The sequence below is a fragment of the Gouania willdenowi genome, unplaced genomic scaffold (assembly GCF_900634775.1).
Source record: "Gouania willdenowi unplaced genomic scaffold, fGouWil2.1 scaffold_386_arrow_ctg1, whole genome shotgun sequence".
Classification (NCBI taxonomy): domain Eukaryota; kingdom Metazoa; phylum Chordata; class Actinopteri; order Blenniiformes; family Gobiesocidae; genus Gouania; species Gouania willdenowi.
This window is the reverse complement of record NW_021145146.1, coordinates 39240-57868: the sequence shown is the minus strand read 5'-3', so window position 1 is coordinate 57868 and position 18629 is coordinate 39240. Positions and strand designations below refer to the sequence as shown.

At 43.4% G+C, this 18629-nt stretch overlaps 3 protein-coding genes across 4 annotated transcripts; 2 read left to right on the top strand and 1 right to left on the bottom strand.

Annotated features, from left to right (window-relative positions):
* Nucleotides 1-2875: 2875 nt before the first annotated feature.
* On the bottom strand, nt 2876-7045 carry LOC114460063 (tetraspanin-33-like). Of its 2 annotated transcripts, none has more exons than XM_028442090.1 (8): nt 6698-7045; nt 6533-6590; nt 4817-4941; nt 4670-4744; nt 4418-4513; nt 4217-4345; nt 3301-3462; nt 2876-3217 (listed from the first exon to the last, which is right to left on the bottom strand). In XM_028442090.1, exons 1-8 carry the CDS (start codon nt 6752-6754, stop codon nt 3041-3043), a joined length of 879 nt encoding a protein of 292 aa, XP_028297891.1. In that variant the 5' UTR covers nt 6755-7045; the 3' UTR covers nt 2876-3040. The 2 variants fall into 2 exon arrangements, with proteins under 2 accessions (XP_028297891.1, XP_028297892.1); XM_028442091.1 differs by having other exon boundaries at nt 2876-3196.
* Nucleotides 6830-13894, top strand: LOC114460059 (receptor expression-enhancing protein 6-like). Its single transcript, XM_028442087.1, has 7 exons — nt 6830-6948; nt 11576-11627; nt 11798-11897; nt 12059-12152; nt 12218-12356; nt 12431-12599; nt 12662-13894. Exons 1-7 carry the CDS (start codon nt 6830-6832, stop codon nt 12808-12810), a joined length of 822 nt encoding a protein of 273 aa, XP_028297888.1. The 3' UTR covers nt 12811-13894.
* A 3729-nt stretch (nt 13895-17623) lies between these two features.
* LOC114460060 (UPF0449 protein C19orf25 homolog) lies at nt 17624-18485 on the top strand. Its single transcript, XM_028442088.1, is given in 4 exon segments — nt 17624-17697; nt 18087-18268; nt 18343-18385; nt 18388-18485. Coding segments are annotated over 3 exon segments (300 nt in total). The 5' UTR covers nt 17624-17697; nt 18087-18109.
* Nucleotides 18486-18629: the final 144 nt, after the last annotated feature.

Below are 18629 nucleotides of genomic sequence, written 5' to 3'. Positions count from 1 at the left end.
CTCTCCTTCAGGACAAGCTTTCCCAGCTGAACGTGCCCGACTCCACCTGCAAGTGGATCACAGACTTCCTGTCTGACAGGAAGCAGCACGTGAAGCTGGGAAAAACCATCTCTGCTCCAGGACCATCAGTACTGGATCTCCTCAGGGCTGTGTTCTTTCTCCGCTCTTCTCCCTGTACACCAACAGCTGCACCTCCTCTCACCAGTCGGTCAAACTCCTGAAGTTTGCAGACGACACGACCATCATCGTCTCATCTCTGATGGAGACGAGTCTGACTACAGGTGGAGACAGACCGGCTGGTGTCCTGGTGCAGCCAGAACAACCTGGAGCTCAATGCTTTAAAGATAGTGGAGATGATAGCAGACTTCAGGAACAACCCAGCCCCCCTCACCCCCCTCACCCTGGGAGACTCTACAGTGAGCTCTGTGGAGAACTTCTGCTTCCTGGGGACCATCATCACTCAGGACCTCAAGTGGGAGCTGAAATCAGCTCCCTTATCAAAAAAGCTCAGCAGAGGATGTACTTCCTGTAGCAGCTGAAGAAGTTCAGTCTGCCAACAAAGATGATGGTGAACTTCTACAGCTCCATCATCCAGTCCATCCTCTGCTCCTCCATCACCATCTGGTACCTGCAGCTACGGCCAAGGACAAGGCCAGACTGCAGCGTATCATCCACTCTGCAGAGAAGGTCATCGGCTGCAATCTGCCCTCCCTCCAGGACCTGAACCCCTCCAGGATTTTGAAGCTGACTCCTCCCACCCCGGTCACAAACTGACCAGAACCTCCAGACACAAAAACAGCTTCTTTCCCCCATCTCCTATATTTAGGGGGCCAAGCCCGCGGGGGCCAAGGAACCTACGACCAGCGGTGCTAGGAACCCTATTGTAATCGTAAGGATTTTTATTATATTTATTATGTTTCCTTGGGTAAAAGTGGTGCTGCAGAATAAACCGTGCAAGGTAGGGCGGTGCCTTTGGTGGTTGGGTCCAAAACCCCCAGGGGACCTTGGACGCAAAAATTCACATATGTCCGCCAGTAGGTGGCGCTATAACAAAGGTCAACGCGTTTTGGCCAATAACTCCCACACCGTTTGTTGCAAATTTAAAACGTTCATATCCACAGATTCCTTGAATAGCACTGAATCACCTGGGCTAGGCCACGCCCATTTCCACCTAACTTTTCTTGGCGCAAAATCACAAAAACTGAAATATCTACTTTTACTAATTCCTCCTTGGGGTTTTGTCCAATCAGCGTGAAACTTGGCACGTAGAGTCTTCAGTTGGACGTGATATCCAGTTATCAAAATGAGTTTGTTCGGGTAAAATATGCGCAAATTTTTATAATGGGTGCAAACACATTTTGGCCTGTAACTTTCACTCTTTAAATCACATCTTCCAAAACTTCATATCCACCTGTTCACAGCAAATGGCACGTTGGCCTGTGTCCTGACGCTCACCCCGAGCCCGTCACCCTTACTATGAGTATGTTACCAGAGTTGATTGATCCACTTCATACCAGCTGTAATGAATCAGATACCCAGAGTTTCCATCATGGGGTATGTTGACCCGGAGTTTGTTAAACCTCCTTTATGGAACACACCTCTGGAGGGATTTGATCAAAATGTTCTCAGTAGAACCAGACTTATGGTTCAAACCTGGTTCAGCTAAACCGTCCGTGACCACGCCCCCTTTTACCATTTCTCAGCTTCAATCACTCCAGCTCAGCCAATCAGCTGACAATGTTTAGATTAAGTGAACGTTCTCATCAGACCCACTAAATCGTTTACAGATTTAATGATTAGAGAGTGACAGAGCATCACGAGACACAAAGGAGATTTTTCTTTTCGTAGGTTTTTATTGAATGTTTTAAATCATCACTAAATGACTTCTTTAATAATGATGACGTGGTTTCATGAGAGTGACTCAGCAGATTAAATCTGGTCAGGAGCAGGTTTGACACATGGACTGTGTTACTATGGTAACCAAGGTGTTTTCTCATGATGAAACCACTGTTCCCAGTTAGAACCAGGCTTTACAAAGGCTGACTCTCAGGTTAAACCTGGACTTAATTCTGAACTGGGTTTGATCAAACACCCATCTGGTCAGAAAAATTTTCATGTTTTTGTTGTCCTCCAAACATGTTTGCAGTTAGCTTAGCACATAGCATCGATGGGTAACAGGGCGGCTCATTAGAATAGTAAGAAATAAGGAGTAATTATCATGCATCAATAAGTGACGTGCATCAATGACGTTTTTATATATATATTTAAATTTTATGTGCAAATTGCAATATTTTACAAATCAGTAAAACAACATAAAACAAATAAAGCAAGGGAAGTAATCACTAGTAAATAATGAAGTAATATAGACATCACAGTATTATGTTACTGAGGCACAGGAAACAGTTCTTCATTCAAAAACAGAGTTCTTTCATCTTTTTTGTTTCTTAAAAACTTTAGAGTATTCATATAATTATTAAACTCGATTAAGAAAAAAGGAATATTCCAGAATAATAAAACTACACAAAAAATGCATTTATCACTTTTTGTTAGGGTTGTTAAGTTGGACCCATAAACAAACAACACCCAAAGTGTGGGTCGACGTGAATTTATTTAACAAAAAGTGTCCTCTTGGCTTGATCCTGGGAGTGGCTCCAGAGCAGGCTCGGGTACTAGAAGAATAAAAGTCCAGAATCAAAAATAAAACTTGGCAAAAGGCACAGACTTCAGGATATCTCTAGAACAATCCAACGATGAGTGGAGGTGAGTCTGAGGCTTTCGTATTGCAGTGATGAGTCATTGGAACCAGGTGTGCCTGCTCGGAGTCCACGCCCCACCAGGACCAAGCCTAAAAGAAAACAAAGAGCCACAAGAGGGAGACAAAAAACAGGCACATATGGCAAAAAACATAACACTTTTATCAGAATATTTGGAAATTAACATGTCACAGAGATATAATTATATAAACAAAAAGGGGCATAACTCAGCTTTTTTCCCATTTTCAACCTTCAGCCCATCACATGTATGACGTGTGATGACATCATCAGCCCTCTGACCACTGGTCGTTGAAGTCAGTGAACGCTGGGTACCAGTAGCTGTCCTTCCTGTCCTGTCGTCTGCCTGCAGACTCCTCCTCTTCCTGTGCTCGCACTCTTTTAATCCAACAGATCTGTACAGCAGCCAGAGCTATCATACACACCTGACACACACACACACACAGCTGTGTTGTCAATGGCAACAATGATGTCACATGTTGCTTATTATGGGCTGTGATGTGATGTGCACCAGTGAAGGGAGGGTCACCTCCAGCAGCAGCAGGCCGGCTGTCAGCCCTCCCACCAGCAGCAGATTGGTCCTGGTCCAGGACACGATGGTCTGCAGACAACCAGCCGTGAACACGTCCTCAGAGGCAGAGGCATCCTCCTGCTGCTGCATCCCATAACCACACATGGTGTTCAGCACCGTCTGTAGAGGAACCAGTAGCAGATTAGTGATTTTCATCTCCTCTGCTCATGGCTAAGCAGGGGCTGGAACACTACCTCACACACACAGGAACACACGCAACAAGAACTACACACACGTTCAACAAATTTACACAAAAAAATAAAACCTACAACAAAAAACAAAAATGACAAAAGAAAAAGCACAACAAAAGCACACAAATGACAGACACACACACAAAAAACATTAAACTATTTCAAATTTACAACTATTACAGATGAAGACCAGGAGGCGGGAACACATTACACCATTTTTAAAATTTCTGCATTGGCTCCCCGTGTGTTTTAGGATCCATTTTAAGGTTTTTAAGTGTCTTAATGGTCTTAGGCCTTCTCACCTTTCAGAACTACTTTTACCCTATGAACCTTCTCAGGTCCTGAGGTCCTCTGGCGCTGACCTTCTAGTAACTCCCAAAGTCAGGACACACACTCACAATGAGCCATCGTTTCAGTTTTACAGCTTGTTTTATCTTTAGACTATTTTTACTGTCCTTAATCATCTCTTTTCTCATCCAGTGTTTCCTCATGGAGCCTCTGTAGCCGTGCACGTGCCATTGTCATCATTGGTCTTTATTTTGATCCTGTGTGTCATTCTGTATGTGTTTTTCCTTTTTTTTAAATTATGTAAAGCACTTTGAGCTGCACTTTATTGTCTGAAAAGTGCTTTATAAATAAAATGTATGATTATTTTTATTATTATTATTACTGTAGGTTCTGACCTGGTTCTGCTGGAGGACACAGCAGGAGAAGGGGACCCCACAGGCCTCCAGGCTAGGGTTAGAGTCTGAACACTGGAAGTAGAGGTTCTGGGACCAGTCTCTGTAGTTCTGGACTCCACAGCACTGGAACTGGTCCAATCAGCAGCAATCAGATCAACCTTTGACCTCTGACCACTCAGGGCTCCTCCCACCTCCTCTCACCTTCTTCTGGATGAAGTCGATGGCATTCTCCAGGTCCTGGTCCTCTCTGTACCGGACTACAGCCTTCATCATCAGCCTCTCTGTCCTCTCCATCATCTCAACACACACACACACACACACATTATATATAAAATCAAAAATTAATTGTTTAGAATAAATTGTGATAATTTAAAAGAATGTGAATAATAATCATAATAATAATAATAGTAATGTATAGATCCATGATGGTAGAAGTGTGTGTGCTGGTCTCACCGTGTCTGTGAACAAGTATGCAACCACTCCAGCAGCGACCTGTAGGAGGAGAACCAGGACCAGGATGGACAGGAACTGGAGGAGGAACCACAGCATGTCAGACTATCTAAGTGACTAAATCAGTGTGTGTGTGTTTAAACGTCGTACCGTCTTCAGCACACAGGTGGCGTTACGCAGCGCTCCGAAACATCCCAGGAATGTAATGAGGAACATTGCTGACCCCACCACAATCAGCAGAAGAGCTGGATCTACAGTGAGGGTGTCCACCACATCTACACACACACAAAGTCAGGCACATGGTCCCCATAAATACAGACAAAACTGACTGAGATAAGCTGTCAGAGAAAACGTTGAAACATGTTGGAAAAACTTCATCGTCAGGAATGTAACTAACACACACACACACACACACACACACACAGTAACACACACAGTAACTAACACACACACACACACACACACACACACACACACACACACACACACACACACAAACACACAATAAAACACACAGTAACACACACACAGTAAAACACACAGTAACTAACACACACACACACACACACACACACACACACAGTAAAACACACAGTAACACACACACACACACACAGTAACACACACACACACACACAGTAACACACACACACACACAATAACACACACATCAACACACACACACACAGTAACACACACACACACACAATAACACACACAGTAACACACACAGTAACACGCAAAGACACACAGTAACACACAGTAACACACACACACAGTAACACACAGGAAAACACACAGTAACACACACACAGAAACACACAGTAACACACACACACACAGAAACACACAGTAACACACACAGTAACACGCACAGACACACAGTAACACACACACACAGTAAAACACACAGTAACACACACAGTAACACACAGTAAAACACACACACACAGTAACACACACACACACACACACACAGTAACACACACAGTAACACACACACACACACACAGTAACACACACAATAACACACAGTAACACACACAGTAACACACACACAGTAACACACACAGTAACACACACAGTAACACACACACACAGTAACACACACAGTAACACACACACACACACACACACACACACAGGAACACACACAGTAACACACACTAACACACACAGTAACACACACAATAACACACACAGTAACACACAGTAACACACACAGTAACACACAGTAACACACACAGTAACACACACAATAACACACACAGTAACACACACATTAACACACAGTAACACACACAGTAACACACAATAACACACACAGTAACACACAGTAACACACACAGTAACACACACAGTAACACACAGTAACACACAGTAACACACACAGTAACACACACAGTAACACAGTAACACACACAGTAACACACAGTAACACACACAATAACACACACAGTAACACACAGTAACACACAGTAACACACACAATAACACACACAGTAACACACACAAAAACACACAGTAACACACACAGTAACACACAGTAACACACACAGTAACACACACAGTAACACACACAAATAACACACACAATAACACACAGTAACACACACAGTAACACACACAGTAACACACAGTAATAACACACACAGTAACACACACAATAACACACAATAACACACAGTAACACACACAGTAACACACAGTAACACACACATTAACACACAATAACACACACAATAACACACAGTAACACACAGTAACACACACAGTAACACACACAGTAACACAGTATGTCACAATGTACCTGGAGGCCGTAGGAATCAGCATGTTTTCTCACAGAAAGATAAACAATAAACAAACCTTTCTCTTTAGCGATCTTGGCATAAATTCCAACTGCGATGAGGATGGAACTCACGACCTGTAGGGAGACAATAACTGACAGATCAAACACACAGACCTGGTTCTACCATGACCAGGTCCCACACAGACCTTTAGACCAGAGAAGGTTCAGCAGTGCTAACTCACCCAGAAGAAGTAGCAGAGGATGAAGAGTGTGTACTTGATGCCTCTGTAACCTCTCATGGTCCCCACATATACTGGACTGACTGGGTCCCATCACAGACCTAGTGTAGGATGGTGAACACACTGTATATTGTAATGAACTCTGAGCAGGAGGCGTGTGTTAACCTGTGGACATTCCTCCTGTCAGATTCCTCTGCTCAGAGCGCCCCCTACAGGACGAACAGGGACACGCCCCCACAGCAGCCTCCAGCTGTGTTGTGTTATATAGTAGTGTGTTGTGTTATATAGTAGTGTGTTGTTGTGTTATATAGTAGTGTGTTGTTGTGTTATATAGTAGTGTGTTGTGTTATATAGTAGTGTGTTGTGTTATATAGTAGTGTGTTGTTGTGTTATAGTAGTGTGTTGTTGTGTTATATAGTAGTGTGTTGTTGTTGTGTTATAGTAGTGTTTGTTGTGTTATATAGTAGTGTGTGTTGTGTTATATAGTAGTGTGGTTGTTGTGTGTATATATAGTGTTTGTTGTTTATAGTAGTGTGTTGTTGTGTTATATAGTAGTGTGTTGTTTTTTTTGGTTTGTATTAGTGTGTTGTTGTGTTCTATATCGTGTGTTGTTGTTTCTATAGTAGTGTGTTGTTGTGTTATATAGTGTGTGTTGTTGTTTATAGTAGTGTGTGTTGTGTTCTATAGTCGTGTGTTGTTGTGTTATATCGTCTGTGTGTTGGTTGTCGTGTGTGTGTGTGTGTTGGTTGTTGTGTTATATCGTAGTGTGTTGTTGTTTATAGTAGTGTGTGTTGTTGTTATATAGTCGTGGGTTGTTGTGTTCTCTAGTCTGTGTTGTTGTGTTATCTAGTCGTGTGTTTTGTTTGTTTCTCGTCGTGTGTTTGTTGTGTTCTCTAGTCGTGTGTTGTTGTGTTCTCTCGTCGTGTTGTTGTTGTTCTCTCGTGTGTTGTTGTGTTCTAGTCAGTGTGTTGTTGTGTCTCGTCGTGTGTTGTTTGTGTTCTCTCGTCGTGTGTTGTTGTGTTCTCTCGTCTGTGTGTGTTGTGTTCTCGCGTCGTGTGATTGTGTTCTCTCGTCGTGTGTTGTTGTTGTTCTCGTCGTGTGTTGTTGTGTTCTCTCGTCGTGTGTTGTTGTGTTCTCTCGTCGTGTGTTGTTGTGTTCTCTCGTCGTGTGTGTTGTGTTTTCTCTCGTCGTGTGTTGTTGTGTTGCTCTCGTCTGGTGTGTTGTGTGCTCTCGTCGTGTGTTGTTGTGTTTCTCTCTCGTGTGTTTGTGTGTTCTCTCGTCGTGTGTTGTTGTGTTCTCTCGTCTGTGTGTGTGTTCTCTCGTCGTGTTTGTTGTGGTTTTCTCTCGTCGTGTGTTGTTGTGTTTCTCGCGTGTGTGTTGTGTTCTCTCGTCGTGTGTTTTGTGTTCTCTCGTCGTGTGTTGTTTGTGTTATCTCGTCTGTGTTGTTGTGTCTCTCGTCGTAGTGTTGTTGTTCTCTCGTCGTGTGTTGTTGTGTTCTCTCGTCGTGTTGTTGTGGTTTCTCGTCGTGTGTTGTGGTGCTCGTCGTGTGTTGTTGTGTTCTCTCGTCGTGTGTTGTTGTGTTCTCGTCGTGTGTTGTTGTTCTCTCGTCGTGTTCGTGTGTCGTGTGTTGTTTCTCTCGTCGTGTGTTGTTGTGTTCTCTCTCGTTGTGTGTTTGTGTTCTCTCGTCGTGTGTTGTTGTGTTCTCGTCGTGTGTTGTTGTGGTTCTCTCGTCGTGTGTTGTTGTGTTCTCTCGTCGTGTGTTGTTGTTCTCTCTCGTGTGTTGTTGTGTTCTCATCGTCGTGTGTTGTTGTGTTCTCTAGTGTGTTGTGTGTGTTCTCTCGTCGTGTGTTGTGTTTTCTCTCGTCGTGTGGTTTGTTTCTCTCGTCGTGTGTTGTTGTGTTTCTCGTCGTGTGTTTGTTGTGTTTCTCTCGTAGTGTGTTTGTGTGTTTCTCATCGTCGTGTGTGTGTTCTCTCGTCGTGTGTTGTGTTCTCGTCGTGTGTTGTTGTGTTCCTCTCGTGTGTTTGTGTTCTCTCGTCGTGTGTTGTTGTGTTCTCTCGTCGTGTGTTGTTGTGTTCTCTCGTCGTGTGTTGTTGTTATCTCGTCTGTGGTTTTGTGTGTTCTCTCCGTGTGTTTTGTTGTGTTCTCTCGTCGTGTGTTTGTGTTCTCTCGTCGTGTGTTGTGTTCTCTCGTCCTGTTGTTGTTGTGTTCTCTCGTAGGTGTTGTTGTGTTCTCTCGTCGTGTTTGTTGTGTTCTCTCGTCGTGTGTTGTTGTTCTCTCGTCGTGTGTTGTTGTGTCTCTCGTCGTGGGTTGTTGTTCTCTCGTGTGTTGTTGTGTTCTCTCGTCGTGTGTTGTTGTGTCTCTCGTCGTGGGTTGTTGTTTCTCGTCTTGTGGTTTTTGTGTGTTCATCTCGTCGTGTGTTGTTGTTCTCTCGTCGTGTGTTTGTTGTGTTCTCTCGTCGTGTGTTGTTGTGTTCTCTCGTCGTGTGTTGTTGTGTTTCTCGCTCGTGTGTTTTTTGTGTTCTCTAGTGGGTGTTGTTGTTCTCTCTCGTGTTTGTTGTTCTCTCGTCGTGTGTTGTTGTTCTCTCGTCGTGTGTTGTGTGTTCTCTCGTCGTTGTGTTGTTGTGTTCTCGTCGTGTGTTTTGTGTTCTCTCGTCGTGTGTGTGTTGTTCTCTCGTCGTGTGTTGTTGTTCGCTCGTGTGTTGTTGTGTGTTCTCGTCGTGGTTGTTGTGTTCTCGTCGTGTGTTGTTGTGTTCTCGTCGTGTGTAGTTGTTGTTCTCTCGTAGTGTGTTGTTGTGTTTCTCTAGTCGTGTGTTGTTGTTGTGTTCTCTCGTCGTGTGTTGTTGTGTTCTCTCGTCCGTGTGTTGTTGTGTTCTCTCGTCGTGTGTTGTTATTCTCTCGTCGTGTGTTGTGTGTTTCTCTCGTCGTGTGTTTGTTGTGTTCTCTCGTCGGTGGTTGTGTTTGTGTGTCGTCGTCTTCGTTGTGTGTGTGTGTCTCTCGTCGTGTGTGTTTGTGTTCTCTCGTCGTGTGTGTTGTGTTCCTCGTCGTGTGTTTGTGTGTCTCCTCGTCGTGTGTTGTTGTGTTCCTCGTCGTGGTGTTGTTGGTCTCTCGTACGTGTGTTGTTTTGTTCTCTCTCGTGTGTGTTGTTTCTCCTCGTCGTGTGTTGTTGTTCTCTCGTCGTGGTTGTTGTTCTCGTCGTGTGTGGTTGTTCTCTCGTCGTGTGTTGTTGATGTTCTCTAGTCGTGTTGTTGTGTCTCTCGTCGTGTGTTGGTGTTCTCTCGTCGTGTTGTTGGTCTCTCGTCGTGGGTGTTGTGAGTTCTCTCGTCGTGTGTTGTTGTGGTTCTCTCGTAGTGTGTTGTTTGTGTTCTATCGGCGTGTGTTGTTGTGTCTCGTCGTGTGTTGTTGTGTTCTCTCGTCCGTGTGGTTTGTGTTCTCTCGTCGTGTGTTGTTTGTTCTCTCGTCGTGTGTTGTTGTGTTCTCTCGTCGTGTGGTTGTGTGCTCTCGTCGTGTTGTTGTGTTCTCTCGTCGTGTGTTGTTGTTTCTCTCGTCGTGTGTTGTTGTGTTCTCGTCGTGTGTTGTTGTGTTCTCTCGTCGTGTGTTGTTGTGCTCTCGTCGTGTGTGTTTTGTGTTTCTCGTGTGTTGTTGTGTGCTCTCGTCGTGTGTTGTTGTTCTATCGTCGTGTGTTTTGTGTTCTCTCGTCGTGTGTTGTTGTGTTCTCTCGTCGTGTGTTGTTGTGTTCTCTCGGCGTGTGTTGTTGTGTTCTCTCGTCGTGTGTTGTTGTTCTCTCGTCGTGTGTTGTTGTGTTTCTCTCGTCGTGTGTTGTTGTTCTCTCGTCGTGGGTTGTTGTGTTCTCTCGTCTGTGTTTTGTGTTCTCTCGTCGTGTTTGTTGTGTTCTCTTCGTGTGTTGTTGTGTTCTCTCGTCGTGGTGTTGGTTTGTTCTCTCGTCGTGTGGTTGTTGTGTCTCTTCGTCGTGTGTTGTTGTGTTCTCTCGTCGTGTGGTTGTTGTGTTCTCTCGTCGTGTGTGTGTTGTGTCTACCTCGTGTGTTGTTGTTGTCTCTCGTCGTGTGTTGTTGTGTTCTCTCGTCGTGTGTGTTGTTCTCTCGTCGTGTGTTGTTGTGTTCTCTCGTCGTGTGTTGTGTTCTGTGTTGTGTGTGTCTCGTCGTGTGTTGTTGTTCTCTCTCGTGTGTTGTTGGGTTCTCTCGTCGTGTGTTGTTGTTCTCTCGTCTGGGTGTTGTTGTGGTTCTCGTCGTGTGTTGTTGTGTTCTCTCGTCAGTTGTTGTGTTCTCTCGTCGTGTGTTGTTGTCTCCGTCGTGTGTGTTGTGTTCTCTCGTCGTGGGTTTGTTGTGTTCTCTCGTCGTGTGTTGTGTGTGTTTCTCTCGTAGTGTTGTGTGTCTCTCCTGTGTTTGTTTGTTCTCTCGTCGTGTGTTGTTGTGTTCTCTCGTCGTGTTGTGGTGTTCATCTCGTCGTGTGTTGTTGTGTTCTCTCGTCGTGTGTGTGTTGAGTTCTCTAGTCGTATGTGTGTTGTTGTGTGTCTCGTCGTGTGTTGTTGTGTTTCTCGTCGTGTGTTTGTGTTCTCTCGTCGTGTGTTGTTGTGGTTCTCTCGTCGTGTGTTGTTGTTCTCTCGTCTGTGTTGTTGTGTTCTCTCGTCGTGTGTTGTTGTGTTCTCTCGTCGTGTGTTGTTGTTCTCTCGTCCTGTGTGTTGTTCTCTATCGTGTGGTTGTTGTGTTCTCGTCGTGTGTTGTTGTGTTCTCTCGTCGTGTGTTGTTGTGTTTCTCTCGTCCGTGTGTTGTGGTGTTCTCTCGTCTGTGTTGTTGTGTTCTCTCGTCGTGTGTTTGTTTGTGTTCTCCGTTCGTGTTGTTGTGTTCTCTCGTCGTGTGTTGTCAGGCTGTCCTCCGCCGGTGGTTTCTGCTCTCCGCCTCTGTCCCCCGCTTCCCGTGTGGGGCTTACCCCCCCCCCCCCCCCCCCCCCCCCCCCCCCCCCCCCCCCCCCCCCCCCCCCCCCCCCCCCCCCCCCCCCCCCCCCCCCCCCCCCCCCCCCCCCCCCCCCCCGCGCTGCCTGCGGCCCTGCTTGCGCCCTGGGTCTGTTGGACGTGTTGTCATCTCTCAGAGCGCGGGGGGCGCGTTCCTGCGTGAGCAAGCACGTGGTGACAGACTTTCTAGGAGCCGTGGAGCAGAGGCGGGGATCAAGAAGAAGATCCTGGCAGCTAGTGAGTTTACAGGTTCTCCTGGTTCTCCTGCTTTAGCCGCTAATCTGAGGCCAGCTGCTGTGTACAGAGGAACCATCAGCGTTTGTTAGCTCACATTCACCTCAGTTTACTCACCACTCTGACTCATTTTGACTCATTAGTGATAACGGTTCCTGTCTCTGGTGCCGTGTCTCTAACCGGACTCTACCTGGTCTACGGATACGGAGCCGCTCTCCTCTGTAACCTGATTGGCTTCGTGTACCCAGCGTATTATTCGTGAGTTGATGCGTTTCTCCTTCTCAGACTAAAATAGGAGGAGTTAACTCTTTGTTTCCTGACAGAATCAAAGCTATTGAAAGCGAGAGCAAAGAGGACGACACTAAGTGGTTGACGTACTGGGTGGTGTATGGCGTCTTCAGCCTAGGGGAGTTCTTCTCAGACATTTTCCTCTACTGGTTTCCATTCTACTATGCCTTTAAGGTGAGAACACACACACAGACTCACCTGCAGGGGTCGGACCACCGTTGATGACTCATCTCTTCTCTGTGGACCAGTGTCTCTTCCTATTGTGGTGCATGGCTCCCGTCGCCTGGAACGGATCCCAGATCATCTACAACAAAGTGGTACGACCCATTTTCCTCCGTCATGAAGCCATGGTGGACAACATGGTGAGCGACCTGAGTGGGAAGGCCATGGAGGCAGCGGAGAACCTGACCAGAGAAGGTAGGAGAGGCCCAGGATGAGCTGAGTGTTTGGTTCTGACCCATATCTGACATTCTCTACAGTTTTGTCCACGCTGGTGAAGAACAAAGCTCTGGTGAGTCCAGAGGTCCAGTCGGACCAGAAGAGTTTACCCATCTCATCAGCTGAGAGCCCAAAGACCAAGGCCCCGCTTTCCAAAGTGATCCAGGAGAACCGAGTGAGAACCAGCTGAAGCCCAGCAGCCAGCACCCAGTTCTACCCCTAATCCCTACAAACCCTCAGAACCCACCACGATAAACCACCTCATGAAAGCTGGAACCCGGCCTTAGAATCTAGACCCGACCCGAGCCTGTTCCAGTCCGTCTCTGTTCTGTGTGCTCAGGAACCCCTCTTTTATATGTTTGTAAAAGTTGTTCCTTCCATTCTCCTTCATTGGTTGATCTTTCTCTCTTAATCCAAACATGTCACCTGACCGCTCGTTCACCGCACAGCACCCGATTGAACCCGACCTGGCAAATCCCATACCAGGGTCAGTCAAAAATATATTTATATCAGAGCCTGAAAAACACAATTATAACCTATTTTTTCCTCATACAAATGACATATTTACAGTACATTAGTTTTAGTGGTAAACCTGCTTTTATTAACAGACATCTGTTAATATAAACATCAGCGCACGAGGAAACCAGCACATCAAACACAGGTGCGCAGCGTGCCCGCGGACTGTGGTCAAGCCAGCCGTGGTTCGTGTTTGTCTGGTCAAATCAGCCGCACGTTGTTTTCTTGTGCACGAATATACTGACACTTACGGTAATCACAATGAGACCGCCCTGAAGAGCTGCCGGAAGAGACTGTGGTCTCCTGGGGGATTTTATCCCCTTCTTCCATTGCACATTGTTTCCGAGCATGGACATTCACTTTGAGCACAGCCACAGATTCAATAGTATTGAGGTCTTGGTTCTGTGCAGGCCACTCCAGGACCTTGGTTTTGGTTTCCTTCGATGTGTGTTTTGGGTCATTGTCTTGTTGGACGACCTCAAGCTATAGACTATCAGCACATTTATGAACTTAGGCTGCAACATTCACCTGCAGAGATTTGTGAGTGTACACAACATGTGTTTGTGTGTGACTTGCATACGCGCTGTATAGATAAACAGTGTTTTAATAAAATCTGATTCATCGAGTAATCAATTAATTTATTGACCAATTAATCAATTCTGAAAATGATCGTGAGTTGCAGCTCTAATATCATCGTTCAAAATTTCAACATAATTTACATTTCTCATGATGGCCCTGAACCACAGCATGATGCTCCACCACCATGTTTAACTGTTCTTAAGGTTTCTTCACCAAACATAAGCAACGTCCATGTGTCTAAACACCTACAGTTTAGTCTCATCAGATCAAAGCCATGAACTAGATTTTCTTGTAACTTATTGAAACAGGATTATTTTATGCTCTAGAGGCCATTTTATCACACTTTTAATAATAGGAGACAATAATTAGCTACATTTTACAAAGGAGATTGTATTTACTTACTACTGCAGTAATTGCATAAAAGTTGTAGTTTAACTATATCCACTCATTGTTTTGAAGTTATAGATTAATCCTTAGGGAACCAATGTTAGAGACACGTTTAGGGGTTTAGGAGAGACCGCTGTTTTACACATAAAAAAACTAGAACTGCAAGTAGTTATGAAAGGGGGCCAAGCCTTCCTGTTCGACTCGACCCCCAGGTTTTGCGGAGCCCATGGAAGTGCGTCACGAAGGATGATGGGCTTGTGGCGATCAGGAGAGTCTGGAGTTTTGTATGTGCAAAGTTTGGAGCTAATAGAGCTTAAACACTAGGAGGAGTTTGAAAAAGTAGGATTTTGATGTGTAGAGACTTACAAAGATATATGCTGTGGGAGTGGCCTATGTCAGAAGATGTGACTATTTAGGGAATACGTAGATATAAAATTTATGAAAATGTGATTTAAAATGTAAAAGTTATAGCCCAAAAAAGTTGCACCTAATGATGCACTTTTTAGTATGGGTGGTCTGTGTGCTTTTCACAGCCCTCAACATAATACTTCAGCTGAAATAAATGTTTGTTGTGTATGTTGTAATAAGCCACGCCCACTTTGACCAATTGTGAATAACTTCGAGATATGACCTCAGAAAGGACCCAAGGTCATACCCACCAAATTTGGTAAAAATCAGTCGTTCCATTTAAGAGATATAAATATTCTATATCTGCAGCGCCCCCTAGTGACCTACATTATTCAAATTTGATGCATACCCTCACAGTCACATGACAACCAAGGATCTCAGATTTGGTGTTGTTAGCAATTAGTTTGACCGAGATATGCAACAGTTTGCGTTTTTTTATGGCTAGCTAGAAAAATGTACTCGTTAATAATTTGCGCATATTTTGTTCGAGCGAAATTCTTGGCAGAACTTTAGATCAGGTCCAACTGAAGACTCTACGAGCCAAGTTTCACGATGATTGGACCAAACTCCTAGGAGAAGTTTGAAAAAGTAGGTTTTCCAGTTTTCGTGATTTTGCTCCAACAAACGTTTAGGCTGAAATGGGCGTGGCCTAGCCCAGGTGATTCAGTGCTATTCAGGGAATCTGTGGATATGAAGTTTTTGAATGTGCAACAAACAGCGTGGGAGTTACAGGCCAAAACATGTTGACCTTTGTTATAGCGCCACCTGCTGGCAGACATATGTTAGTTTTTGTGTCCAAGGTCCCCTGGGGGGGTCCTGGACCCACCCTCCAAAGGGCACCGCCCTACCTTGCACGGTTTATTCTGCAGCACCACTTTTGCCAAGAGAAAAATAAAATGAAACTAGGGTTCCTAGGACCGTGGGCTTGGCTCCCTAATTACTGAGGGAGTACTAATGATATGAAGAGGGGGTCCACGGGACATAAAAGATTGAGAACCACTGTCCCACATAATCAAATGGACTCAGTGTTTGTTAGAAAAATGTTGCACTTGAATAAAACGAACTACTAACCCTTAAAACCTACAAATTTGAACACAGTAAACCTTCAACGTTAAACCTTTAAAGGTGAACAAACCCTGGAACCTGGACCGTGACCCCCTCCAGAGACTGTAAACCCTGAACCCTGTGTTCCTGTGCGTTCCTCCAGGATTAAACTAATCTGATCTGTCTCCTGTTGCAGCCTTTCCTGGGTTAACCCCTTCAGTAAGTCTTCAGTCCACACGTTAGAAACCAACCATAACTTCACATCTTAGAGCAGTTGTAGTTACAGGTGTTTCGCTTCAACTGGTCATCATTATAACTGCTGAGTCTTTAATGTTTAAATGTTACCTGAACTAAAGAATAATAATGATCAGATTAATCTAGTTTCTAAATCAATCACAAAATAACATGGTCACCAGTTACACCACAACACCACCTGCTTCAGGTGATCAAAGTTTGACATGTGACGTCATCCATGTAATTGATCATTAATTACAATTAAATGGCGTAATTATCATTAAAATTGTTATTGAAAAAAATGTTGCTGTTGTAATTGACTTTAAAATTATATTGAAATTTCATGGAAATTCTACAGAAAAACTGTTCATTAAAATCTTATTAAACTTAAAACTGTGGATTCGTGTTACTGTGTCTCTTTAGGATCATTTTAACATTAAAAAACTAATATAAATCTATGGGTATAGTTACACACCATAAATATTAATGCTAATATAGTCATTGATTGTGAATCCTAACAAAGAAACTAATTAGACAATAGATAATATTTGTTACTGTATTTTACAGCTGATTATAGACATGGGTCAAACTGACTCGTTAGCATTAGAGATGCTAACAGAAAGCTAACACAAGAGGAAGGTTATGTTTAATAAGGTTATTTTTTAAAAGGCTCAGTAAATGTGATTAATTGTAATTGAATTTCAGTTATTGAGAATGTAATTGTGATTGACTTTCAGGTGGAAAAAAATATTGTAATTTTAATTGTAATCTGAAAAATGCCAATCATAATTGAGTTGTAATTGAACATCAATAATTGAAGACGTAATTGTAATTGAGCACTTTGAGGTTCTCTGATGTAAAGTTCCATGTTTAACGGTATTATATGACAGATGATCGCTAACAGCGTCACAGCCTGTCACTGATTATTCTGGTCACCAGATGAACCGATACACCACATGTAATCTGATGATGTTTCTGACACTTAACAGAAAGAAAAGAAGCATCGCTGGATAAAAGAGGAAACACTGGACATCAACCAACAAAAACACATGAATAATTAATAATAAGTAGCCTTCATCATCCACTTACTGTAAAATCAGAGATCAAAGGTTCACTTTAATAACTACTAAACATTTGATTCAAAAGTTGAAAGTAATTAACAACTGTTTATTTAAAGGACAAACCATGTGTAAAAATGTGATTTTTATTTTCCAAAAACTTTGTGTCAAAAAGGTAAATGTCTGCATTATAACATATTTTCTACTTTTGTTCACTTGAATAGATCCACTTTATACTCGTTGGCTCCGCCTACAGGACAAACTGAGACACTGCACTTTATTATTTCACAGCTTCTAGTTCATTATCATATCATTTATTATTTTATCTGATCACATGTGGAGTTTACTCACATCTGTCTCTAATGCTTAGATTCATGTCTTTGTTTTTAATGAAATAAAATGTCTAGAAGTAAAACTGTACCCATTTATTTTCATTTATTATTTTAGACAAAGAAAATATGTATTTTTTAAAAAAAGCAACAAAAACCTAATATTAAAATAATGATGGATTGATAATTATGTTATTACCTTAGTTTACATTCATCAGTAATAAAACTATTAAATATATTATATTTCTTCTAATGAATAATTGTATTATTATTTTATGTGGTTTATATAACCTATATATTACATTTCCTAAGCTCTTTAAATAAGTTTTAAAAAAAAGGTTTTTAAATTAACACAGAAACTCGCCATCATTCAGTCACGTGAATCGTGCGTGACGTATGCATTACGTCATTGCGTGAGATGACACGTTAACATTTACTTTTGCGTTGGATTATTCACATTGAACTCGTTATTTCTGTTTAAACCAAGTCATTGTTTCGTGAAACTGACAGAAAAACACTTCGGTAAGTTTATGTTGAACTCGGTTTGAAAATGTAGGAATTAATGACGTAACCCGTTAATTTAATGTGTTTCTGATGTACGTTTAATTCATTCCCCAAATATTCTGTCAATCTGTTGTTTAACTTATTATTATTATTATTATTAATAATAATAAAACTAGCTAAATCAGTCAGTTTAAACAGATTCTGATTACTGGTTAGCATGCTAACATAAATATCCTAACATGTCACCGAGGAATAAAAACTGTAATTATACGAATACAGAACGTTATAGATCAATTTAATGTGCACCGAATGAAAGATAACGGTGGTATTTTACAAGGATTATGTTAAAAGTTACCGTTTACAAGCTCTGGCTTTCCTTTATTTAAAAGTAGCTGTGCATTCTGCAGAAGTCTGGTGTCACACAAGCGGGATGAACCTCGGCTCCAAAGGGAAGAAGCGGCCGGTGCTGCCGAGCCGCCCGGAGCCGCCCTCCGTGGAGCGGATCCTGGAGGACATGAGCCGGGCTGGACCCGAAGACCCGGTGTTCAAGGTCCGGGAGGAGAGCGGGGAAGGTGAGAGAGTGAGTGTTGTCGGTGTTACGGTTGTTCTTGTGCTCATGCTATGTGGTGATTTACAGACTGTGGGCTCTCCGCCACTGACGAGCGATTCAACCAGGTGCGTCACTTCCTGCTCCTTCAGCAGCGTTTACAGAAGCGGGGGCGGAGCTACACAAAAAGAGGGCGGTGCTTGAAGATGCTGGGGTTCAGTTGGAAAATGACGTGGCCAAGGTCAAGGGTCAAACCTGACTGTGCAAAGAGCAGCGACCCCTGACCTCTGACCTCCAGAGGGTGGTTCCTTCACAATAAAAGCCCTCTCACTGGAAGATTTTAATTTGAAAGACTGAGAAAACTGAACCTGAACAGTGGCCAACACACACGCACACACACACA